Raw genomic sequence first — 27,540 nt, 5'->3', positions numbered from 1 at the left:
AATGATAGCAGAAGGTTTTCTAAATCCTGGAAACAGTAAATTTTAAGTAATTTCCAATTCTTACATGCAAACTTATTTCATTACAGAGGCTTCTTCCTTTTCATGAATGAGTGTGACTGATAGTTAATTACCATGTTGAAATTTTTATTAGTCACAGGCAGAAGCATTATACATACTTTTAAATTTCAGTTTCGGTAGAAAACTAAACATTTTTATTTCATAAATGTAAAACAAATAATGGGAGTTTTCTTCCTTTGTACCCTCCTGTAAGAGTCAGTGAAAGGAAAGAAATGAGCTTTCAGCAATTCAGAATAAGAATTTTAGCCGCCATCTTGTTTTCAACAGCTATTCACCATATTTTTTTTCCTAATTTTCTTTCATTTCCTTGATTATGTTATATATCTAGACTTACATTTAAAAATATGGTGAAGAATTTTTTTATATTTTTCAGGTGAAGAAAAAGAAGTTGAAGAAGTCTGTAGCAATGATGGTAAATGATCTTTCAGAAAAAAAGGTAATTATAACTTTGCTTCCAGGTGATTGCACAGGTTGGTAGTCTTTTAATTGTATGTACAGTACTATGTAGAATTGCACTAATATACAGTATGATTTTACATCATTGTTTGTCAGGTCTTCTTTTATTTGGCTTGCTATTACTTGAGATATAATTGAAGATGGGTCAAAGTGGCTGGGTATAGTACTGAAATTCACAATGGAAGCAGAATATTTTTTTAACTTTTCTAGGAGTTATTGTCTTTGTCCGTGCAGTTTCCTAAGCAAATTCTGACCATGATATGAGTCACAAAAGTCACTGTAAGCAACCCTTGCAATATGGAGAGTTACATCTCTTCCAAATCAATCGTTAGGTGATACGTACATTGAATTCCAGTGGCACTATCTCATGGTCTTACCAGGGATACATCCATGGCCCCCTAAAAATAATAAAAAATGAGTCATAAAACAGCCCTTCAACCAGCTTGACCCTGCAGGGGTTAGTGCTGTCAGTCCACCTCACATGGTAGACTGTAGGCATTGTTACGGGGTGTTTGCAACATCTTTTCAATTGTTTATTGGTGGTTAGTATTGCAATGGATTTCTGTATTCTCTATAACATTATAGTAAAATACTTGACACACCTTGTATGTTCTGATGTATAGTTTTGTACAATATTTGGTACGATACTTTTTTTATGAAAGTTTTTATTACATTGCACCATAGAAGAGTTCTATTTGTTCCGATACGAATACAAACCTTTGGTCCTTTAACAATAGGAATTAACTTACGGTGTAGCTGGAATACGGCCGTTGAATCTTTAACAAGGTGGTTAGGCAGTAACTACCGTGGAGCAGGCTAGCCTGCCTGGATGTAAACACTCCACTTTGCTTTCGGCCGTCTTCCGATGAAGACGTATGTTTGTGAGCTCCGGCTGACTGGTCGTTGATCTTTTTTCCTGGTGGGATCCTTTTGGTTTATTTTTCGTTTTAAATAGTTATAAATATACGGTGTTTGATATTAATACTAAACAAAGGTTTGTCCTTGGTTTTTCAATTAATATACAAACCCACTTTTTGTGATAGCCTTTGTAACCGCCCCTCTACTTGTGTTAAGAGTCAGCGGCTAAGGTATGCTAACATATTATTTACATTCTTTCGCCCTTTAACAAAGGTTTGTCCGTGTTTTGTTGTTATAGTAATTTCTCTTCTCCTTCTTCCTTTCACTTACTATCGGAAGAGGGTAGAAGGATGGGCGTGCGGTGTTGGGTTTGGGGATCTCCTCTCACTCGGAGGGCAGCGCCCTTGGATGTGTGAGGAGTATCCTCATTACTTTAATAATTTCTTTATTTTACAGACTAGTGGTGATTGTGTTTTTAGCAGTATTGGTTGGATGCTCTTCGTGTTGGTTATCCTAACCTTGGAATTGTACCTATGACTCGTAGCATGTCGCGTACCGATCCTCGAGTGTTGTACTGATCCCCTGCTGATAATCATTTCATTACCACTACTACTCGGGAGTTATGTCACTGGACAAAGCTGTCGCGCTGCCCTGTGAGGTTACCTACTCTTGATGGTAGAAGTCTGGCAGAAGGAGAAACCGAAGAGGAAGAGAGCTCGTCAAGTGTCGTCATCCTCCTCTTCGAGATCTTCATATCTTCATACCTCCCCCCTTCAACTTTTAGACTTTGCCATAAGAGAAGGTGGTCTCCCCCCCTAAGAAGTCTCATCACGGGACTTCCAAGGGTCTGTCTCGCTCCGGTGAGACAAGTGGGTCTTCCGCTGGTCCTCCCGTTCCTTCGGGAACGGGGCCCGTCTCTCTTTCCTCGGGGAGGAAGCAGACAGGGACCATGGAGGTACCAGCCACTGCTGGTTTCTCCTCTCCCGGTTCCGAAGGTTCCACCTCCGGACCGGGAACCGTCTCGGCCGCCCGCTCCCGAGTGTTACCAAGTGTACGGTCACCTACGGGTGACCGTGCAGGCAGGGTCCAGACTGCGGAGTTCGCTCCTCGTGTCAGGACCCAGGCACGGAGCGGAAGATGGTAGGAGTCGCTTGGGTGACTCGCCAGACCGGCGATCGCTCTCGTAGCGATCGTCCGGTGCCCAGGGTTGACGTGATGTTCCCGCAGGTCCGTGCACGCAGAGGCCGGTGGAGGCGGGCCATCCAGCCCTCTTTTAATTAATCCTTTTCTTTTAGAGACAGCCCCACCCAGACGACGGGCGCGACCGACCAGTCTCGGGGGTGGCAGACGCTTCACCTGCCAGGTAGGGGTTTGTAGCCCTCCTCGATGAAGCGTTCTCTCCACTGCTACTCCCGCAGGTCCCTCCGGACAGGTGCAGTTGGGCTGTGTTGCTTCGGCAATTGCCCCAACTCTGTCCTGAATGGAGGACCTGTTGGTTGTCCTGAGGAACTGGCAAAGAGGAAGTCTAGGAAGAAGAGGAAGGTGTCACTGCGTCTTCTGCCGCCTCTTCCCCTTTGACTTCTGAGGCCCCCCAGCCGAAGAAGAAGAAGGTAGCCTCCCCCTCCCCCCCTAAGAAGTCTCGCTCAGAGACCTCTAAGGGTCTGTCTCACTCCGGTGTGACAGTTGGGGCTTCTGCTGGTCCTCCTGTTCCTTCGGGAACGGGGCCCATCACTCCTTCCGCAAGGAAGAAGATGACGGGGACTGGAGGGGTACCGGCTAACACCGGTACCTCCTCTCCTGGTGCCAGAGGTTCCCCCTCAACACCAGGTACTGTCTTGGCCTCTCGTTCGCGAGAGGTACCGAGTGTACGGTCACCTGCGGGTGACCGTGCAGCCAAGACCCAGGCAACCGAGTTCACTCGGCGCCAGGATCCAGGCACGGAGTGGAAGACTGGTGGGAGTCGCCCAGGTGACTCCCACCAGGCCAGCGATCGCTTTCGTGGCGAGTCGCCGGTACCCAGGGTTGACGCAACGGTCCCAGACCAGCCGCGGGCTGAGGCAAGGAAGTGGTCCCCTCAGTCGCGTGGTCCAAGCGGCGTGACGCGCTGTGAGGACAGGCCTCACTCCCACCGCGACAGTAGACTCTGCTGGTCCCCTGACCGCCACTCCCACCGGGAACAGGCAGAGAGGGGGACCAGCAGCAGCTCTTCTGACGCTCGGGACTGTTGCCGCGGTTCTCGGTCCAGCCGCTCGACCAGGCCTGCAGATCGATCGCCACTGCGGGTTGGCGAGCGTCTGCAGACCCTCCCTCCCCCCCCCAGCACGCTGGTTCTCCCGGTGGGCGGGGGGCGAGCGTCAGGTCTACCTCCCCAATCCCTTCAACTTCCTCGGGCTACACCAGGAAGAGTGAGGCAATCAGGAGTGATCGCGAGGGGCGCGCTCCCACCGCGACAGCAGACTCTGCCGGTCCCCTGACCGCCACTCCCACTGGGACCGGACGGGTAGGGGAACCAGCAGCAGCTCTTCTGACGCTCGGGACCGTCGCTGCTGCTCTCGGTCTCGCTGCTCTCCCCTGGAGAGCCACTTAACCAGTGCAGCCTGATTGCCAGCAGCTCTCTTGAAGAGACTGACGCTCTGTTCTTGGTCCAGCATTTCTCCGCAGGAAGACCGCTGGTCCAGACCGGCAGCTCGATCATCACCGTGGTTGATGATCGCCTACAGTCCTCCCAGCCTACAGGTTCTGCTGGTAGGCAGGGGAGGAGCTCTCGTAACAGCTCCCCTGACATAAGAGACCGACGCTCTGTTCCTTGGTCCCAGCGTTTCTCCACAAGAAGCCGCTGGTCCAGACCTGCAGCTCGATCGCCACCGTGGGTTGATGATCACCTGCAGTCCTCCCAGCCTACTGGTTCTGCTAGTAGGCAGGGTAGGAGCATCAGGTCTCCCTCACCTGTCCCTTCAACCTCCTCAGGCTACACTGGGAGGAACAAGGCGAACAGGAGTGACCATGAGGAATGCACTTCTTACGGTCCGGCCACGAGCATAGTTCGGTCTTGGGACCAACAGATCCCCGCTCAAGTGGTTGGAGGAGATCGTGGGGGGATGGCAAGGACGAATGACGCTTCCCAGACTCTCAGAGGGACCATTACCGCCGTTCACGTGACGGCCCGTCTGGACCACGCACTTGGAGACCAGGGTGGGCTCCCCCTTCGGTCCTCTTGAGAGGTTTCGACCTCGACGAGGACTGGGACGCGTCGGAGGATGGTATCGGCTCTCTCCTGTCAGGTGCTCGCTCAGCCCCACCCAGACGACGGTCACAGTGGCGGCAGATGTTTAGCCTACAGTATGAGTTTGTAACCCTCCTCGGGAAAACGTTTTCTCGTGACGGTAACATTTTCCTAGACTGAGCGGCCATCACCGCACGGTTATGGCTGCTCGTACTCGCTTCTCTGACTGCTAGTTCCGCTGGAAAGGCGAGCGAGTATCAATCTTCCTCCCACATTCCCTCTCTCCCTATGGCTGCGAAGGGAAGGGGAGGAATCCTGCAGAGCGTTCTCCGTAGGATTCCACGTTGGGGACTGTGTTCCTTGGGGGACCTTTGTGTCCTACCGGACGTAAGTCCCCGTCATTGAGGAAGGATCTTGCCCCATCCTCGATTTCTACGGGAATCGGGAGGACCACCACCCGATGATCGTCTGACGAATTCGGTGGGGGTTTCGCCGAGTGCTTAGAGTTCTTCGGAATTTCTAGCACTCTCCGAGTGTTCTGGTCTTCTACAATCTGTAAACACTTGGGCGAAACCACGGTCCAGAGTGGGCGAGACGAGAATCCCAGATAATTGTTACTACGATAATCGGGAATCTCACCGAATGCTCGAATTCCTGGAATTTCTAGTGTTCGAGAAAAGCACTGCTGCTGAAGGAAGAATATCTCGGGAAGGGCTCAGCCTGGATGGACCTGACGGTCCGTCGCCTCAGTAGGCGGCCAACCCCGGGATAGAGAAGAACGGGTGGGAACATCCAGTTTGGCTTGAACTGTCGTCTTCGGTATCCTGTTATCACCATTGAAGTCTTCCTTCGGGGAAAACTTCTCCTTCACTCTCTTCATTAGAGAATGAAGGGTGTCGGCTTCCAGTCCTTATTCTTGTTCCTCGAATGGAAGAGAATTTAGGGTGGAGGTCTGTGTACAGGAACCTACAAATATACTACGTATATTGCCCTCGCGTTATGATTCTGTTATCAGTTGAATTGTCCGAGGTGTAGGCACATACCGTAGTTAACTCTACGGGTTGTGACCGAGACGAATAGTATCTTCTTAATTGAGCTGCAACTCGGGACTGCCTGCAAACCTCCCAGGAGTTACCAGTTTCGATTTTGAGATACTTATGGTATTGTTACAACACCACCACCGCAGCGTTTACATTCACCGAAATCCTTTTTGATTAAATGCAAATGCTCTAGCGTATTTTTTTGCGCTCGATGGTTCTAGGCGAACGCATTCCTTCTTGGAATGGATTACCTGGCAACTCAGGATGACGAGTGAGCGAGAGCTAGCGGTGTATTGGGCTGCCTGCCGCAGCCCAGTACCAGCTGGCTCTCCGAGATAGCACGGTCGGATTATGTCTCTCTCCTCTACAATGATTGACTACCGAACCGAATCTCTGCCCGGCAATCACAGACTTAGGTCTCTGGTTGGCTGGAATTCTTGCATACGTGAATGACCATCCCTACTGCATCGCCTTGGACATTGCAAGAATTTTCAGACAGAGTTATCTCAATAGACTCACTATCATCTTTCTGTTACCGCACGTTAACAGAAGTCTGTAGCCTAGTCTCCCGCTGCATCGCACCTGCTGCTGTGATAATGTGGAATGATTTCTTCAGACATCTGAGTTTGTCTTCTCAATATATCTCATATTCGTGGGTGTGCAATTGTTCATTGTTCACCCCGAATTGTAGGTGTATAACGGAAGACATCGCCTGTTCCTTGCCCTGCCAGCTCTACTTCCAAGTATATAGATGTCCTCCCTGGATAACCTGGGAAGAAGAAGAAGATGATTCAGCCCATGAGAAGCAGTTCTTTAGGCAGTACATCCCTATGTTTTCATTACTGAAAAGCGCTCCGCTTTCATTGCAACTCCGACTTCTCACCAAACAGCAATGAAGTAGCGGTTTAGCGTTTTCAGTTCTTTGTAAATCACAGGGATTAAGCCGTCTTCGCGAGTTGGTGTCATCGGCGGGACTTTTCTAAGTTCAGAATCTTGAGAGTTACTTCTCTCGATTCGGCTGTGAAGACGTAGGGCTGCTTTCGCCTGTTGGGCACATGCCTTGAGAGAATCATCATCTCCCCTTCCAGCATCGGTGGCAACAGATAGACGATTTGTATGGTCTCTTGGCGAAAAGGCCCAGAAGTCTGACTCTTGATCCCGCAGCTCCTATACTCCGATCAAGTTGTCAGAGGCAGCAGGGCACTCCTCCTCACTCTTACGACCAGGAGGAGTAGCCTAGGTGCGCAGAACTCCAGTCAGTTCTAGAGGCTCACTCAGGTTCCTCCCACCAATCAGTGAGTCTTCCTATTGTTCCGAAGGTTTGTATTCGTATCGGAACAAATAACATTTGTCGAAAATTGTATTTTTCCTAACTATACAAACCTGAGGTCCTTTAACAAATATGCCCACCTCATGCCACCCCTCAATCTGAACCTGGGCTGAAAGGCAAAGTGGAGGTTTTACACTGGGCAGATTAGCCTGCCCCACAGTAGTTACTGCCTAACCACCTTGTTCAAGATTCAACGGCCTTATTCCAGCTACGCCGTAAGTTAATTCCTATTGTTAAAGGACCTCAGGTTTGTATAGTTAGGAAAAATACAATTTTCGACAAATTGTTGTTTTAGGATGCTATAATATTTATGTCTGGAATTAGGGACACTATTTTTATTCATTTTAGCATAAAAAAACTTGTTATTTCACTTCTTAATTTTTCAGATAATAAAGAAATTTGTAGTGCCTGCATGTGTGTACTAATTGCTCTACTTGCATGAAGTTATTATGGTACAATGGCCGTACGTAGTGAGATCTTCAAATGAATAAGAGGAAGTCTTAGTTAATAGTAGTGATTTGTGGTATATAAAATTCAGATTTTCAGTCACTTAAAAAAGATAGATGTCAAATTCAACCCTTCTAAGTGTATATAAAAAAAATTTTATCTGTCAGACTTGTCTAGACATATTGTTTGGGAATTTTTATTGGCACAGGGGAAAAATGGTGGAGGAATAGCAGTGTAATGTTATAAAACCTGTGTTTTGAGATACCTTTTCAAGTTGGAAAGTCTGACTGTGGGGTAATGCATCATAATGTTACTGCTACAAAGGTTTGAGGGTAACAGTCTTTTTGACATAATTTGTAGCCTTGAGGATAGAATAGGGCCACCTGACAGTTTTGATGGTAAACTGTAGTGTAAAGTTTTTATATTCTGACCAGTTACTGAAAATTGGTCCACTTTGTGTATGAAATCCCCATAATTATGGAACCATGTGTATAAAAAAAATTTTGAAATACATACTTAGTATCCATGTGGTCAAGTGTGGCAAATATTCTTAATAAATGTCACTAAGAAATTTTTCAAAATATCTAGTGGTTATTGATTTGCAGTCTTTTATGCTTCTATAATTTTGCAGTATTAATTATTTGGTATGGTATTTTCTTAAGCTTATACCACAAATCTTGGTGACAGATTAAAAGAGCCTAACCTAAATACCCTCAGCTCATCTGGTAATTTGATTAATTAGTCAAGGGTTTCCCAAATATATACTGGATTTTTGAGGTGTTACTATGTTTGGCTAGCTTTATCTTTAAAGCCCAAATCAAAGTGAAATTAGATAGTATTTGTATTTATGGAAAATGAATTTATGGGTATTTTTATGTATGGAAAATGAATTTATGAAAAATTATTTACTTTTTCAATAGCTAAGTCTCTTCTCTTTAGGAACAAGAGATACAGAGCAACTCTTCAAAGCTAGATTCTTCCATCATTGATTGTAGTTATGCACAACTCAAACAGATGAAAAAGCAAGTAGATGTAATGAAGATGGTAAGCAAAATGATTTTCAGCATGAAATTTTTCCTTTTCTAAAGGTTTTTAACATTTCATTAATTTTGTGAATGCTTACTCTAGACATGGTGATGGTGTTCTGAATGTTGAAATCTCATCAAATAAACTTGAAAGATATTTTCTGATTGTGCATCATTCAGTTTTATATTTTTGAATTGATGATTAATATAGTAATGAATATATCAAATGAAGCCTGTTGATTAAGTATTTTCCAAGTGCATTATTCATTTACTGATACTACAGAAAAATATTTTTCTCCCTAATCAGCCATGGCCAGTGCTTGAATTGACAAAAGCAGGTCTTGATTGTCAGATTACCTCTGGAAGTCAAGTGAGAAGACCTCTTACTATGAAAGAAGTTCAGTCATCACTTTTACATTTTCTGATGCCCGGGAATTTTCCATTACCTTCACAGTAAGTACCAATTAAATAGAAATAGAATTGAATTGGATTGAATTATATATGGATTGACAAGTTTACGAGACTATAAATAAAAATTTTCTTCTCATTATTACTAATTTTGTGATTTTACCAACTCTCATTCCATCTTGTATATTTAACTTATTGCCACTGGTCTTGAAAGCAAAAGTGCTTAAGGATACTTGTAAACATTCACCGCCCAATAAATTACCATCCTATTGGAGAAAATGTAAATGAAAGAAAATTAATAGGACACAGTACAAAACACACAGTTGCTCATTCCTGGGTGAACAACTCGGAGTACTTATGCACAACAAAACCACTTGGGAGAATGATTCCTGATGTGATGGAAGAACTTGTTCTGGGCTAATGTGTAAATGGTCATGGATAGAATTCCATGACCAAGAAGAAAATCAAAAGAATTTCAGGGTGTTCCATTGGCTGTGTTTTGTCAAATTCATGGCTGAAAGCTTTTGCCTTGCCTTCCTGTTTAGAATTTTGGAGTATTAATGTTGGCAAATACAGGGATGATAAATGAATACAGAACAGAATCATTCTCTACGGGTGCATTGTAAGCCAGCCATGGTGAAAATATGCTAATTGTACTTTAAAGACTTGATTAGGAATGGGATTTCCTCATTTTGATCAACAGCATTTGTTGCCTGGCTTTTTTTTAATTAAATCCAGGCCCTAGTTATGTAGTTGTTTTTGTGGTACTCTTGGCAACTAGATAAGTGCTGTAGAGGAATTTTGGTTAACAAAGGCTGTTGTGCCCTTTTTGTTATTCAAATTGTCTTTTTCTTATTTTGTTTTATGTTCATCGATATTTAAGTATGATTGTTGGAATATGTATTGTTTTCCAATTTGGATGTCAACAGTATCCTGAGATTTGTAGCTTGCAGATAAAATGGCTCAAACAGGTGGCTTTCATTTCACCAGTAGTAGTTATGGTTTATAGAGACTAGTGAAATGTTTTCTGTGTAGCCATTTTCATCACCTTAATTATAGTTTGTATGTGCCTATCATCTTGCTGAACATCATCCTCCTTCCTGTCTTTGAGGCCTTTTGGTTACCTTGATACCAAACCTGGAATAGTCTTGCTTGGTGTGCTGTTATAGATATTGTTGGTTGAAGTTTTAATTATAATCCCACAAATGCCCTACCCCCATACCATGGTTAGTAAGATGTATAGCAGCTGTTTATTTATTTATATGAATATAATTTGTTATCAATTTAATGTAATCCTTTGTTTTTGTGTTAATTTTTTTTTTGAATAGGATTGTTTTTTTTTTTTTTTTGAAAAAAAAATTTTGTAAGGAGTGGTCATTTGACATGTATTGTTTAGTTGATTGTTAAGGAGTGGTCATTTGGCTTGTATTGTTTAGGTGCTTAAAATTTCTCCTTCATTCTAAGTAATGAAATTTTATATTGGCCTTAGTTATGTCATTTGGAAAATTGTTCTTGTATATAGGGTACTTCATCTTTTATCTCCTCCCTTAATAGAATTGAATCATTAAAGGAAATGAGTGTGATCGGTACTGTCATTGCCACATCTCTTGACCCTCTTTCTCTCAGCTGCCAGGTAGCTTCTTTGTCTCATATCCATTGGTACTACTGTATTTTGGTCTCTTAAGTTGTGCTTTAAGTATGGAGTTCATCTTACCAATTGGTCATAGCTCAAAGTATAACATGCTGTCAGTCAACCTCTTCCTGTAATCCTTTGATTGTAAGCTTCACAGACTGTTTCTTTTCCTTAGTGACTAACCTTTAGATTATCCTGACTTAACGTAAGTCTCCATTCCCTACCTTTCTCCCCCCATTGATTTTTACATTTAAAAAACTATGATATTGTATGTTAAAATTTTATAATGTACTTTTGTCTCGTGTATTTTGCAGGTTTGTTAGGCTTATGCGGCGACGAGCAGTATCTCACACTGTGGTTGCTGTTATTGAAGGATTCAGTGTTGGAATTCTTAAGAAGTTCTTCAGGTGCAAAAAGACTAATAAGCAGAAAGTTCTTTCAGCTGATAAAGCTGTAAATGGTTTTAGTGACGTGAGTTTTAGTGAAATATCAGAGAAGAAAGACACACTACCGAAGTGGCTAATACAAGCATTACCTCGAACTTGCTCTTCTTTATCACCTCTAGCTTTTGAAATCTCATCTAGTTATACTTCAGTGCCTCTGGAAGATCTGCTATGTGTTACCAATAATAATTTTACTTGGAATCCTTTAGAGCAAAGTAAGTTAAAAGAGAAAATCCTCCAGAGAAATGTTGGGAGTAAATATATACACATTGCAATACACTCCCTGAACACCTGAATTAGCCCTGGTCACTGACCAGCCCGAACTATATCCCCACATATTTACCCACTAAGTGGGTAATTTTAACTGTCAGTGTTACCAACGCTGCAAGTAAAATCTAGTCAAATGAGTTACTTGTGTTACCGTTGGCAACGCTGCCGCAAATACCGGCCACCAAAGGCCTGTCTCCTCAATTGTTTCTTGTTCGCCATTCTGTGCGGATAGTCCCACATCAGGCGAACTTTTGGTCATTTAGCCCGACCCCACTCAAAGAGTTTTCGTATTTTGGATACAGATTACGACCTTGGACTGTGATTAACGTTTTTTCCCCCCGTTTCACTTTGGATAGCTACTTTGTACTTGCTATAGATAAGTTAGAAAATAAACGTCGTCGCCGTCTGCAAATGCCTCTGCTTCTGCTTCATCTACAGTTCGACGATCGAGCCTTTTACTGCTAGACATGTTGGTGCTCATTGGCTCTAAAATAAACGTCGTTGCCGTCTGCAAACACCTCTGCTTCTACTTCATCTACAGTTCGATGATCGAGCCTTCTACTGCTGGATATGTTGGTGCTCATCGGCTCTGCACGCCCTTCAAGCGTAAGATGAGTACCCTCACACACGATCGACGTTCTTTTCGTTATTTCGTGTAGGAAGGTTCAGTGCAATACCAGTCAGAGATGTTTGTCTTGGTCAGGAGACAAGGAATCGAGCCGGTAGGTTCGGCCGGGCCCCTTGGCGCGGAGCAGGCAGTGTTGGCAGCAGATTTCCCCTTCCTCCGATGTGTAAGTTCTCAGGATGATGAAAATTTAGGTCAGATACAGACAAGTAGGGATAATAGGCTACATAGTGTTTAGGAAGAGAAGTGCAGGCTTCTTCGGGTCGGTTTTCTATTATAAGTAGTAGTTTATAGAGGGACAGTGTCCTTAGAGCCTCTGGGTTTTTCCTGCCTTGAGTTCCTAGCATCAGAAGCTTTTTAGGCCATGGTTGGTCGTTCAGATCTGGTTTTGGGTCTGTCGGGTTCTGAAGGTTTGAATACTGCTCGTTCGTCTTTAAGGTTACTTTCCTCTAATAGAGGTTACTTTCCTCTATTTATACGATAGGGTAATTGTTAATATCAACTAATTCTCTGTTCAATGCATATTGACTTACGATAATTCAGTATGTAGAGAAATCGAATAAAATTAACTACGGCTAGCCTAGTGTTCACGATGATATATCGTATGCATATACAGTAGCCTAGTCTAGCCTAAAGTATTCGCTGTACTACATATAGGTAGCGTGATTTTTTATAGTGGCTAACACTGTAGGCTCAAGGCATTCTGACTTCGGATAATTCATTACAGGTGTAATTGAACACGAACGAGAATCTGATCTTAGGATAATTCAATATGAATGTAATCGAACAGAATGAAGATCAGATTCTGTCCGACTAAAGCATTATAAGTGTATTATATGTATCCTCATATTAGCGTGGTATAAATACTAACTTGGCAGTCATTCTTGCTCTGGAATCAGTTGATGGCCAATACGAGTTTGCGTCACCATATCCACCTCATTCTTGTCTTGATTGGCTAGCGTGACTAACGTAACAAGTAACAACTCTTCCTCACTTATGCCATGTTTGTCGTCTTGAGGGAGACGTGTTTTCAACATAGTCAATAGTGGTATCTTGTGCCATATAATCAGATATCAGATATAAGGAATTAGTTTGTATAACGTCTTCATACGTTTAACAGAATAATTTCTGTCTGTAATTACATTGTGGTTATGTCAATTACAGTTACAAAAGAATTACCAGTGGTGTTATCAAATTACAGTGACAACTGAAATTAATATTAGTCCCAATAAAGTTAATTTAATTACCTTAAGGGGGGCCGGCTGGAACCCCTATATATGGTGGTATAGGGCGAAAAATGCAGTCATGAAAAAATTCATGGAGCTTCATATGGCAATTGAGAATACGTATACGAAATATTTCGTCAAAATTCCTCTTACTTTCGTAGTTACAGGGTAATTAGTTATCGGAACTCAATAAGCCTAAAACATTGATCCGTACAAGAAAATGCAATATTTCTTCTATTATCGTAAATTTTAATAATTATTGTCAAAGAAATTGGGAGAAATGGCATCTGTAGACATTCCCCGAGTCGAGAAGGAGACTTCAGGCAAGAATTTCATCATGCCAATGAGGAAAAGACAAGGAAAACATCTCGCTAACATACAGACGAAGAAAAATCGCTCCAGTATTAATTACAGAATACAATAATATAGCGTAGTTAGTGAAGAGAGAGGGGAGGGTTGCTTAGTAACGCCCCCGTCTTGCTTGACAGCACACGTCACACTATGCCCAAGGCTACGATCTTTGAGCAAAGAGATCTTCATTTATGATAAATAACAAAGTTTTGGTTTTTCAATACCCAAAATGGAATATGAAATTCATAATAATCATGATTTATTAAATTGTCTTTGTAAAAAAAGAGTACGCCTTCGAGTTTCACCTCTTGACATTCTCTTTTTTGTTTCGGGCAAGAATTTCATCATGCCAAAAAGGAAAATACAAGGAAAACATCTCGCTAACATACAGAAGAAGAAAACTCGGTGTAATAAGCCGAGTTAGTGAAGGGGGGAGAGAGAATTGCGTAGGAAGGAGTGCCCCATCTTGCCTCAAGCAGTGCCCCAGGCTGCGATATATGAGCAAAGGGATCATCATTTATGATTAAATTATGATAAATAAAATAGTTTTGGTTTATTAATACACAAAAAAGAAATATACATTCATAATAATCATTATTTATTAACATTGTCTTTATAGAAATACGAAGGAAAACTTTGAACGCCCGTATCTCAAAACTATACTTATTGACCTTCAAAATCTATCTTCTCACTTAGTTTTAAAGCTATAACATTGGAATTTGGTATATAACTCAGAAAGACATTATAGAACAATCAAATAGAGCCCTTTTTTCCAATTTTTGTTTCGTATTTTTTTTATAAATTTTTTTCTCCTGATTTATAGGGTTTATTTTTTTACCATATTGAAAAATTCATATCTAGCAAAAAAATTACTTTTAGAAGAAAAACTCTTCATTCGATTGGAGGTCTACATCAGGTCTATATATGGTAGTAATCCCAGGTCTTAATATTAAATATCAAGGGAGGAGATAGAATTTGAAAAATGGTTATTTTCGGGATAAATCGCCCTGGCGTCACAAAACCGAAGGTCAGAGGCGAAAATCATATGCGGTTTGGAGATGTCCCAAGTCACCTTATTAAGTGGTATGAATATCCTTAAAAAAGGGCATTAGCCGGCCGGCCCCCTTAAAATAGGTAATATATTACTTTTCAATTAAATTAAAATTACACAAGCTTGTTGTCAAAACAGCACTGTTGTAAGGAGGCGTGGCTTAGACAGACAATGATGCCGGCTAGTCTATTTCCTTGGCTCCAGATTCAACCATATCACTTGGTCTCGGCTAATGTTTTTGCTCCTAGTTAGCATAATGAATATCTGGATACTTAACTTATGGAACGAAGTCATATTGTTCATCTTAAGATGTAATTTAAGACCAAAATTTGACTAATACGTCTCATTGGAAGCTAGTTTTTTCCCTCAGGTTATATTGCATAAATTTAGCGATTCCGTTAGTTTTCAATCGTTTTCATAGGTATTACGAACCTTACACTTTATTAATCTTTTGTCAATGTGAAAACAACAGTAAATGAGCTCTTTCATGTTCTTACTTTCTTTTACCACAACTGCGTTTAAATTTACACGAAAGCTCGGGACTTCTATCCAGGTTGCTGATGCATGTAATTTTGCCTTATCAGCTTCAGCTACATTTATAACATGAATACAGTAATTACCGTCGCACGCGGATGAATACAGTAAACGGATGTTGCTATCGGATTCGATTACTGTCGCACGCGGATCAATACAATAAAGTGAAGTTGCTATAGGATTCGATCGTATTAGCAACAAGTTTTCGTTCGGTTGTTCATAGCTGTACGCAGTTATACGAGTATATTATCATTAAGATAATACTTTTTAACTTAGAAGAGGGTGCAAATTTGTGGAGGTGGAGATGTTAGACAATTGTAATTCTCTCTCTCTCTCTCTCTCTCTCTCTCTCTCTCTCTCTCTCTCTCTCTCTCTCTCTCTCTCTCTCTCTCTCTCTCTTACTTTTCATATTCTCTCTCTTCGTCTTATTTTCCACCCTCTCCTAACACTTGACTCATTGTGCAACAGAGAGGTTTTCTTCCTACAGTGGTCCCCCCATATTCGCGGGGGATGCGTACCAGACCCCCCTGTGAATAGTTAGAACCCGCGAATGTTTGGAACCCCTATGAAAATGCTAAAAACAGCCTATTTTGTTAGTTAAAACTCAAGAAAAACCCACTAAAAATTTTCCTACATGGTTTTTTTAATAGTTTTATCACAAAAAGTGCATTTTATGATGAAATTCATAATAAAAACTAGGAATTTGTGGATATTTATCATAGAAATTTACCGCGAATGCGCGAATTTTCCACGAATAATGCGGGGAAACGTTCCCGAGAGAAATCCGCGAATGTGTGAGTCCGCGAATCTGGAGAACGCGAATACGGGGGGTCCACTGTATTACACCTTTTCAAACACTTTTCTGTCAATTTCCCTTCAGTGTTGAATGACCTCATAGGTCCCAATACTCTGCCTTTGGCCTAAATTCTATTTTAAACCTAACAATCTCGCTGTCTGATGCACGATGCTGCCTACGCCAGCGGCGCGAGAGATATAGGAAGACTTATTTGCAATGTAGTGTCGATTTTAAATACTAACCCCATCGTAAAATCGAATTAACGCAAGTCAATTACTGTAGCTTCAATACGGACTGTATTCACGATCACGTCTTGAATAATTTTCCTGATTTTCTAATGTTTCTCAGATTATCGTGGGGAACAGAGTTGGTCTAGTTTCCTCTCTTGCCCAGTTTTTCTGTTAAAACTTATAATGTCTTTACACAATCTTCTTTAGCTGCTCATTCTTCGGATGTCGCTTCGGAGTCTTCTCACTTATCCTGTTTTTTATTTGCCAATATCACAGCAGAGCCAGAGTGTTCATTGTTTCATCCTGAAATTTGGAGATCATTTCTCTCTCTCTCTCTCTCTCTCTCTCTCTCTCTCTCTCTCTCTCTCTCGCTCTCTCTTCTCTCTCCCTTCTCTCTCTCTCTCTCTCTCCGGGGTTAAAGGAAATAATTTTGGAGGGGCTGCCTTCGTAGCACCTTCCACGGGTCCTGTGGTTCCTCAGGCCGCTGGTGTTGATGCTTCTAGGCGGTATCAGCAACTCCGTATTTTTATCCTTACTTGTTTTGAGACGTAATGTGTCCTCCGTAGTTCTTGAGGGGTCTACGGCAGTTGGAGATTCATCTGCACCATCGTTGACTGTATCGATACCGGGTTGTGTCACCACCCACTCCTTTCATAGGGTAGTTAGTGATCTTCCTTCCCATTTATATACCTTAAGTGTGTGAGACGTAACGTGCTTACCGCGGTAATTGCTGGGGGGCTACGGCCATTGGCAGTTCGTCTGCATCGTAGTTAGCAACTTTTGTGCCCTCGGCCCCCTTTCTTAGGGTAGCTGGTAATTTCCTTTTGCAGCTCCCATTGGTTCCGCAGTTCGTAACCCGTTATTGAAGCACTATGTACCGCACAGTTGAGTCTCCACCTGCACAATGTCGGCGCTAGGTGCTCCGATGGTTACTCGTAGTGATTTCTCTCTCTCTCTCTCCTTCTTCTTATTTTCTCAACTTTTTCCTGCTGCTTTTCTGTTCCACCTTCAGGGTTTTCAATGTGGGTTCGACCTTGATTCTGTGTCTACTGGGAATACTTCTTTCCCTCACTTGCTCCGGAATCCAGTCTAAATTTAGTATTGGTAACGGGCATTAGTTGGATCGCGTTTTGCGACCTCTTCGCTCTTAAGGGGTGTTGCTCGCCTATTGTAGTCAGCCCGGTCTCGTGTCATAGTCACTGGTGGGTGCGGAGTTTCGCAGTTAAGTGAGACTGGTTCAAGGTTAGGTCATCGTCTTGGTAGTTACACGTTTGGCGCAACAGTATGGGAGTGACTCGCAGGGGTGGGCGTTCATCGCCAAGGTATATTCGGCTCAGGCATAACGTTATCGTCACTGGGTAGTGAGGGTAAGCGCAGTCTAGTGACTAACCCTTACAGGTTTTGCGGAACTGGTGAGTTTGCTCTTGTGAGGGGGTGGACAGCAGTCGGATAGCAGGGGTTACGTCATCATGTCTGGGGGGAGTGCGGGTTGTGCAGTCGAGTATGACTTGCACGGGAGTTTATCATCTTCTTGTTGGTACTATATCGTTGCGCAGTCGGATCGGTAGGCTCAGATATGATGGGATCTTATATGTCGTTTGGTATCGACCAGCCAGGCATAGTAGGTTCCGGGTTCTTGGGTGCTGCTCTTGTGGGGGTTAGGCTTTTCTCCTTTTTCCTGTTCCGTTGTGGCCAGACAGGTCTGACAGAGGATAGATACCTTTGAAGGGAGACTTGTTTGCTAGTTGTGGGTTTTTGTTTCTCCGGCGAAGGAAGCGAGTATAACAGATTATGGACTTTGTCCATTCTCTCTTTCCGCTTTCCAGGCTCCGGAGGAATCTCAGTTAATTCAAGTAATGTTTGATAAGTTGTATTCAACCAAACCAGCAGTCTCTCAAACATCAAGTAGGCTGATCTGGTTTCGGCAAGTTGGGCAGTTTTTGGGAAGGACTTAAGCTAGCATCACTTTCTGTATGAGGTAGCGAGTAACTCCTCTGCCGGAGTCCGACTTCGGGTTTACGAGTCAGTTGAGGCTTTTCTCAATTGGGTTCCTTCATTGATTCATGTGGTAGGGGTTACAGATCTTGAGGCTCGTATTTGGAAGACACCTTCCATAGCCAGTGGGAGGCCTTGTCCCACTCTGTGTGGATGTGGTGAGAGTTGATGGGTGTTTCTCTGAGCCTGAACTGTTTGATAACCTCTTCACTTTGGTTTCGAGGGGGTTTGCATACCTGACTAACATTCTGAGGGTTATGCTATGTTCTTGTCAAGGAGAGCAGGGACTATTGTTAAATCATTGCCTCATCGCTATCTGGACACTCATAAGAACGGGTTCTTAGTCAATCCAAGGGCGCTAAGTATCACGAAGGTTACCCTTTGGCTTCTGGAGGAATGTTTCGCTGTCGGCGATCGTGTAGGTGGTCATTTGAGAGTCGTGGTTTTTCACAACACCGTACCTTAGGGAATTTCAGTTCCTTCAGAGAGGTTACTCGCGGGGTCCTGTCGTTGCGGTAACTCAGTTTTATAGTTGGCTTGGTAGAGTTAGGGTGTTAGAAGTTTAGGGAGGCAGTGATAGTCTTTATGAACTTCAGGGTGTTAGAAGTTTAGGGAGGCAGTGATAGTGTAAATGAACTTTATGGTGTTAGAAGTTTAGGGGGGCAGTGATAGTCTAATGAACTCTAGTGTTTCTGTTGGTCAAGCTTAGACTGAGTGTATTGTTCCTTAGGCCCTTGAGGTTAGGCAGATCCCGATGGTCATGTTGGAATAACTACTACTTCTTCAGCACAAGTCATCTACATCAGTGAGCAGTAGAGAACTGAAGGTCCTGCACACTCAACTTCTCCTCCATACATGAGAGGCTACATAGCCACATGGAAGATTCACCATTTCCCCTCCATACATGGGAGGTATAGAATACCACATGGGAGGTTCTTCAGACTCAGGCGGTACCTAGGACTCGACACCGACGGTATGGTACTTCCTCTGCAAGCATCCTCACCTACTGAGCTGGACAACCAGGTGAGGATATTTGTTTTTACCTCCATGAATAAGTATAGCTTATCACATGGGAGGTACTTCTGACTCAGACAGTACCTTAGACTCAACACTGATGTTGAAGTACTTTCTTTGCAAACATCCTCGCCTCCGAGTTAGATAACTAGGTGAGGATACATGCTTTTATACAGGTTGCTTATGAGTTACCTGCGTATGTTCCGTGGACAGGTGGGGCTGAATTAGATTGATCCCGCCTCCGAGTAAATGTTGTTAATCGGGCTAATTCAGGTGTTCAGGAAGTGTATTGCAATATGAAGTTTTCATAATAAAAATAATATTGTAATACTTACCTGAATTGCGGCAGCGTTGCCAACAGTAACACAGGTAACTCATTTGACTAGATTTTACCTGCAGCGTTGGTAACACTGACAGTTAAAATTACCCACTTAGTGGGTAAATATGTGGGGATATAGTTCGGGCTGGTCAGTGACCAGGGCTAATTCAGGTGTTCAGGTAAGTATTACAATATTAGTTTTATTATGAAAACTTCATTATTTTAACCAGTGATACCTTAAACGAGTGCTTTGGAAGCTGGAGCCTTGCTATTCAAGAGGTGAAAGTTTTTGGGTACAAATGCAAACTTTTTACCTTATTTTTAAACTAATGTTTTCATTATTAAGCAGTAAAAATCTTACCACATCAGTGTATATTTTTACATAGTAATCATAATTGTTTTTGCATGAGTTTTTTCCTGTATGGAGTCATATTTTTATTAATAAGCAGTAAAATCCTACCATACTAAAACTTTATATTTTTACATACAGTCATCATCATTAGTGTTTTTACATCAGTTTTTTTCCTGTATGAAGTCAAATGGGAACCGATTGTTCTCCAATACTGTCTTGAATTTATTGCCCAAATTCTATCTTATCATTGTCTTCAGTTATTTTATGCTCAATCCCCAGGTTTTTGTTGGCCTCCTACAGATCTTCATTGTTTCTCACTTTTTACTATATGTCTGTGAGATTTCAGTCTTTTTTCCAACCTGTGGATTCTACATCTCTGAGCAACTTCCTTATTGTTCATATGCGAACAAACCTTCGGTCTTAACAATAGGATAATTTTTAGCGCCTAGCTGGATCCGGTTAAAAACAGGTGAAAGCTAGGAATCTTGTGATATCTGGCACGCATGCGTATTTTGGGTGAAGGATGGTCGAAGACGATTCACCTACAATCATGCATCAGTCTTTCCCAACTCAGGATGTCTTAACAAACAGAGGGGCGGCTAGAGGTGGGCAGTATGTATAATGTTAAGACCTCAGGTTTGTAGCTATGAAAAATACAAATTGTCTTAGAAAATTTGTCAGTTGTTCATACACGAACAAACCTTTGGTCTTAACAATAGGATAGACTCATACTTGGAGGGAGGCACAGTGGTGCTCAAATCTCATGCGACATGATTCTTTTTGTATCGTCCAGATTCTTTTTGTATCGTCCAGATTCTCAGACTCAACGTGATGTTGCCAAGTAGTGTTATAATTTTTTTTTCTAATGTCATACATGGCGAAAAGTTTGTGAATTCACAGCTAGCCCTATTTTCCTTATGGTTATATAAATATGATCCCTTTTATGCATTGGTATAATTCATAATCTGTGTGATTTGAACTGATTTTCTTTTTTTACGCTGCTAAGTTCAAAGTGCAGTGTGATAAGGTTAGCTGTGCCAAAAATGAAAGTTCACTTTATATGCTCCTCAGACTGGTCAACATAACTACGTCTGCTGCAGTATGACAGTAGACCTAATAAGCTCAACAGTCATAACAACATTTTCAACGTAGGAATATGAATTAAAACAACTTTTCTTTGAATGTTGAAACTTTCGAATGTGTTTAAGCTGCCTGTATGTTGCAAAATGTTTTATAGGCATAAAAAAATAATCTACGCCATCTGAGATATAATCTGTTATTAATGAATTTATTTGTAGAGATTATGTTTTTTGACGAATACAATAGGAATGTGAATTACAACCAGTTTTCTTTGAATGTTGAAGTTTTAGGCTACGTTTAAGCTGCCTATGCCTTATGAGATGTAATGTTACTAATGGTTCTATTTGTAGAGATTATCTGTTCTTTGAGGAATAAAAGATGATGATTTTGATTATATGGAGGAGATGACTATTAATCGAAATATCATAAGTATTAATATCAATTCGTATGGAACACTTATTTTTCAACTGGTTTAAAATATTATTTTCTTAAAAGTCCTCCTTGCTTTTGGTGTATAATTTATTCTTTCATAAGGTAACTTGAAGAACAAGAATGTGTTGATAACCTCATTTGCTTTCTGGCCAGAAATTGTTAATAGAGAGATGTGACTGTTAATTGTAAACTAAAGAAATCTAACACCTAGGCCTAGAAACAATATCTTGGCTTTGAAAAATGAATACTAATTGCATATGGGAATATTTGCTAGTATGCTATAATTTTTTAGATATTTAAGAATTATAACAGTTAATTATGTATGAAAATCCAAATATTCCTCCAACACATATAAAGTAAGTGTTTTAAAGATAATTTCATTGTCGCTACTCAGTGTAGACCTACTTACGTTATACCGGGTGGTTCTTGCACCGACACTAATGATAGATGTGTCACACACACTCCCCTCACACATTGATATCGGTGGGCGCATTCTACTTTTGCATGTACATATTTACATTTTTTTCAGCATTGATGTGCAAAAGCAATCAAATAGGACTATTTCAAATTTTATGTTGACTTTGGAAGCATTATTAATGTTATGAAAATTTTTTTCGTTTTTTTTTTATTTATTTGAACTGATGCTTGATGACGACTTCATTTTGGTCAAATGCTTCAGCGATGTGTGAATGAATGAAAGTTTTGAAAATGTTTCGGAAGAGTTTTTTCTGAAATTTGCTACACGTGACATTTTCTTACAGTTTTGAAATATATGACAGATTCCACTCTTATGAAACATATTATGTCTTTATTGTATGCAATAATCACGTTTCTGCATTAAAATAATAGATAAATGTGGAGCATGCTAGTTGCCAGTTAGTGTATTTTGAACGAAATCCTATGGAGTCATGTCGCATGAGATTTGAGCATCACTGTACAAGACATCCTGGACCGGCTGGGGGCCTACCCACCAGTCAAGCTTCCAGAAGAAATGACTTCTGGAGAGGGACTGAAGCCTGTTAAGAAGCTAGATAAATTTATATCTAACCACTCAGACCCTGAGTGATGTACAAAGATATATGGGAGAATCATTGTATAGGGAACCAAAGAGAAACTTTGACTGTCTAATAGCAAACCAACACACCATGGTTTGTACTACTCTCAATTCCTCCTTCCCTAGGAGTGGAGCATATGCTACCAAATAGAGGGTTTGACATTTGCATAATAAGTGACCACACTATCAGTACGACTACCTTACTCATTGTATCAGACCAGTCCAGCGAATGATGTGTCTATTCCTTAGCCAGCCCAAAGGAAGAAGGAAAGGTTCAAGAGAAAGGAGACCAGCCAACTCCCTCATTCTCTCATCCACACAATCATCTTAGGAGAGATACAAAAGTACCCTGTTAGGGGCAACTATGAGTACACAACCTGTTGGGCAGCCACCACAGGACCCAGGGAAAACATGTCCGCAGATCTGTGGGCAACATCCTTAAGATAGAAAGAGGCGAACGTGGACTGGCGTAACCAAGTACCAGCGCTCAGCACTCTATGTACAGCCAAGTTCTTATTGAAAGCCAGAGAGGGACCAGTACCCCTAACATCATGCGCTCTAGCCTGCACAGACGTGGTGGTGGAATCAAGTATGCCTGTCTGATGGTTAACAATAAGTCTGCGGCAGTCTGGTCCAAGGTGCCGAGTCCTTTTAAGATAGCAACACAGGCCCCAGACAGGGCACAACAAACGCTCTTGAGCATCACCACCCACGTCATTCAGTGATGGAATGGAGAACAAAGTGAACTTATAATCATGCACAGAGGGATTTTGAGTCTTGGCCACGGAATCCGGGACAAATTCGAAGGACAACAACCCCCAACCCCTGGCGTACTTCACGTCATAGTTCAGATCATGGAGCTCTCCTACCCTCTTGGAAGATGCCAAGGCCAGAAGGAAAACTGCCTTGAGTGTCAAGTTCCTGTCAGATGAGCGACACAAGGGCTCATATGGACCCTTAGTGAAGCACTTGAGAACCAAGGAAACATCCCACGTCTGAGGCTTGAGCTCTCTAGGAGAACTTGACAGCTCAAACCCCTTAACTTGCAAGGAAAGTTACCAGGAAGAGATGTTGATACCTTTAAGGCTTAACACCAAACTCAGGGCCACCCTGTAGCCTCTAATGTCAGAAACAGCCAAACGTTTCTCGTCTCTGAGGAAGGTTAAAAGTCTGCTATTTGTTGAATAGAGGTTGCGAGTGGAGAGAAACCCTGTTACGACACCAATCACAGTACTAGATCGCTTATTGTCTTGGAAACCGCGGAAGTCAACTCTATGAGACTGTTGGACGTATGCCCTGCCGTCCTTCTGAGGGAAGCTTCTTGTTCGGAGGAGAAGCTTGAAAGTCTCCAACCAAGAAAATACAGGGATTTTACAGGTAGCTGTCGACTTACGACCGCAATTGGTTCCGACCAACCAGTCATAAATCAATTAGGACGTAAGTCAGCCAATGTTAATTTGCCAAAAGAATATTAGGCTAGCCTAGCTTACCCTAGGGTAATCAGTACCATCTTTACATCTAGGGTAGCCTAGCCTACACTGCACAGCATACTTTATACATCTATGGCATAGTTATTATTAATTTCAGCAAATTCTCTAGGATCAATGCACATTTGCTTATAATAATTCAGTACAAAGAGAAATTGAGCAACACTTAACAAGTTAGCCTCGCGTATACATACGATGATGATGTTATCATGTACTTACATATGTATATCGTATGTATATTTATGAATACAGTAGCCTAGCCTACAGTATACTACTGCATATTATACGGTATAATTCAGTAATTTAGCCAATTTTGGATGTTAATGCATTCTGACTATGATATCATAGAAAAGAAAAATTGGACACAAAATGGGAATCAGATTCGGACCGACATCGGCATTACTTACCTAATTGAGTGATGTCTGGCTGCTTTAGTTAATTAATTTTGCAGTCTTTTTATTTTTCTTTAGACACTATCATATTTCATAGTTGTTATGATTTCTTTAAATTTTTATACCATTTGTGCCGTCTTTCTACACATCACATCATGCCATAGGTTACGTACTTTTGTGAAGTTAAAGTCAAACCCTTTTCTCTACACATCATACTGTTTCCTATTGCTATGATTGTCAGGTTTGATTCAAACACTGCTTGCTACAATACAATTGGTTTATTGTGGAAAACATACAAAATATGAAATACAGATGCAAAAAAAAACATACATAAGTTCATGCAAAAATACAATTGAAAACTAGTACATCAAAATTAAAAAATTATTGACTGCTGGCATCACTGGTGCTTAGCTGTGGGTCGTCGGCATCATCATGAATTCCTCTTGGCAGACATTTTCAAAAATTATCTTAAATGAGATATATGTAAACAGACATGGAGGATGCGCACGGTAGCGGGATGCTGTTTACACTGAGTGAGCAGCGGCAGCACAGCGAGCTGCGTGTGTGGAGAAGCGGAAGCTTGGGGAAAAACTGCCGTACACCAGTTTCCCGTTACAAGTGTTCGTAAAGTCGATTAGATGTAACTGACTGGTGGAACACTTCTGCATGAAGCTGACACAGGATATGTTGCCAAGAGGGACATCTCCCTTGGAACCTCTGACAACAACTACAGCAGATCTGGGAACCACTCCACTTGAGGCCACAGAGGGACTACCAAAGTCATCCTGAGACCCTGTGAACTCATTAGCCTGTTCAGAACTTGACGGATCAAACAAAATGGAGGGAAGGCATACACCTCGAGGTTGTCCCAGGGATGTTGGAATGCATCCTCCACCAATGCTAAAGGATCTGGGACCATTGAACAGAAAATCTCCAGCTTCTTGTTGAAGCGAGTCTCAAAAGGGGTCCAACATGAGTCTACCCAAAACCTGGAAAAGCTTGTCTTCTACCACTTGATGAAATGACCACTCAGTGTTAGGATCTGATCCTGATGACTGAGTTTGACTGCAACTACATTCAGTTTGCCTGGGATATACCTGGCTGAGAGCTCTACCGAACTGCTGACCGCCCACCGGTGAACCTCGACGGTCAAGGCGTAAAGTTGACAAGAAACCAGGCGTCCCTGTTTGTTCACATAGGTTACCACCATGGTGTTGTCCAACATGAGAACGACAGAATGACATTCTACCTTCTCCCAAAACTTCTTCAGACACAGGAAGGCTGCCTTCAACTCCAAGACATTGATATAATGCTGCTTGTCCTCCAAACGCCTGAAGCGATGAGGTCGCTTACATAAGGCCGCCCAACCTGCGAGGGAGGTGTCTAAGAACAGAAGGAAGTCTGGTGGAAGAGAACGCAGAGGGACACCCTTCGAAGGATTCTGGTCGTCCAACCACCAACAAAGGTCTTCTCTCACTTCCAGAGACAGAGGGAACATTAACAGGGGTGAGTCCCCTGCCAGAGGACCAGAATTTCCCCAGTCTCCATTGCAGAGACCAAAGAAATAGACGCCCATGAGGGACCAGCTTCTTCAGGGATGACAACACTCCCAGAAGAACCTGCCACTGATGAGCTGACTATTGGGGTTCCGACAGGAAGTTGCGCGCCCCCATTCGCAACTTCTCCAATTTCTGGTCCAACGGGAAAACTTTTTCCACCGCCGTATTGATGACCATGCCCAAGTAGAGAATCCCTTAACTGGGTACGAGGTTCAACATTTCCTGGTTGACCACGATGCCCAGTTTCAGACAGAACTGAAGTAGACGATCCTTGTCCTGCAGCAGCTTTTACCTGGAAACTGCCAAGACCAAGTAACTGTTGAGGTACTTCAGCAAACAGATCCCCTGAGCATGGGTCCAACTTGACACGAGAGAAGACCCTTGCGAACACTTGAAGGGCTGTCGTCAGCCCGAAGCATAAGACTTTGAACTCGAAGACCTTGTTCCCAAGAGAGAAGCGAAGGAATTCCCTGGATGTCGGATGAACAGGGATTTGGAAGTATGCGTCCCTTAAGTGTATCAACAGCATAAAGTCGTCTTCCCACATGGCTGCCAACACCGAACACGGGGTCTTTATCTTGAACCGTGTCTTCCTGATGAAGTGATTCAAGGTGGATAAGTCAATCACAGGTCTCTATCCTCCCAACGCCCTGAGTACCAAGAAGATGTGACTGTAAAATGGAGATGGACACACCACCTCCTCTATTGCAATTTGTCCAGCATCTTCTACACCACCTCCTGGAGAGCCAAGAACCTCAGAGAATCTGTCTGGAGGATATGCCTTCGTGAAGCAGCGGCTTGTTCAACAGAGGGTGAGAGAAATCGAATGGCAGTACGTACCCCACCCGAAGGGTACCTACCACCCACTTCTCTGCCCACAACTCTGCCACTTGGCCCACTAGGCAACCCCCCCCCCCCCCCCCCCCCCCCCCCCCCCCCCCCCCCAGGCCCCGGCCAGGAGAGGCGCCTAACCTATTGAGAGCCCCATACCTCTGCCCCTTGAGCCCCATCTTGGCCTAAAGGAACGAGAACGAAAGAGACGTTGACCCTCTGACCAAGGGTGAGTTGAAAGGGAAGGCCCTGCCGAACTCGAATTCCTCGATGGCCTACCAAGCGACTTTATTCTTGACTACTGCTGGACAGGGGGAGGAGGAGGAGCCGAATGTCTCTGAGGACGAGACTTCGACTTAAGACACGGTCTGGCGCACCAGTCTGTCTTTGGTGTCAGCCCGACGCTGGCCTATCACATTCTAATTAGCAGCAGGATAGCCCATAAACTAACACTGAGGTGAGCCATATGCGAAAACGCCTTGCTCCGGACTGCAACAGATTAGCAAGAGAGGAAGCAGTCACCAACTCTTCTGGGGACCTGTCAGGAGCTATCTTGACAATGACCATAGACCAGAAGTCCAGCCAAGAAACTGTGAGCAGCATGGAGGCTGCCATAGATTCCAATGCTGAGGCATCCTGCGGAGACAAGGACGGAGCCACCGGCTACACCTGCTCCAAAGACAATCCCGGCTTCAGGCGAACGACGTCTGGGTTAAGGTAGCACAACATCAAAAAAGTAGAGCTTGTAGCATAATACTTCCTAGCCCAGTGAGAGGCAGGAGTAGTAACTTGGCAGAACCTCTAGAGCGAAGTGAACCGACCCGGTCCGAAACAGAGGCGTTAACCCGAGGGAAGCTGGAGAGAGGATTGGGATCCTGCGTAGCTCCCACCAAACCTTCCAAGCAAGAAGGAGGGAAGACGACCGAGCCTGAGACGTACTTTCCAAATTGTTGAACCCACGCATGAGATCAACAACTTCTGAAAAGGAAGACAAAAACTCT

General features: G+C 42.8%; 1 protein-coding gene across 2 annotated transcripts in view; it reads left to right on the top strand.

The window, feature by feature from the left end:
* LOC135221872 (RNA exonuclease 5-like) overlaps nucleotides 1–27,540 on the top strand; it is a 79,752-nt gene that overhangs the window by 7,918 nt on the left and 44,294 nt on the right. Inside the window, exons 5-8 of one of the 2 annotated variants that reach the window (XM_064259830.1) lie at nucleotides 452–514; nucleotides 8,372–8,476; nucleotides 8,765–8,910; nucleotides 10,813–11,156. In XM_064259830.1, the coding sequence (XP_064115900.1) occupies nucleotides 452–514; nucleotides 8,372–8,476; nucleotides 8,765–8,910; nucleotides 10,813–11,156 (658 nt within the window). Of the gene's footprint in view, nucleotides 1–451; nucleotides 515–8,371; nucleotides 8,477–8,764; nucleotides 8,911–10,812; nucleotides 11,157–27,540 lie in introns of those variants that run through there. The other variant, XM_064259829.1, reaches the window with a different exon arrangement.

The sequence above is a fragment of the Macrobrachium nipponense genome, chromosome 3 (genome assembly GCF_015104395.2).
Source record: "Macrobrachium nipponense isolate FS-2020 chromosome 3, ASM1510439v2, whole genome shotgun sequence".
In the NCBI taxonomy this organism is placed as follows: domain Eukaryota; kingdom Metazoa; phylum Arthropoda; class Malacostraca; order Decapoda; family Palaemonidae; genus Macrobrachium; species Macrobrachium nipponense.
The sequence above is the reverse complement of the archived record's forward strand: the minus strand, read 5'-3'. Positions and strand labels throughout refer to the sequence as shown.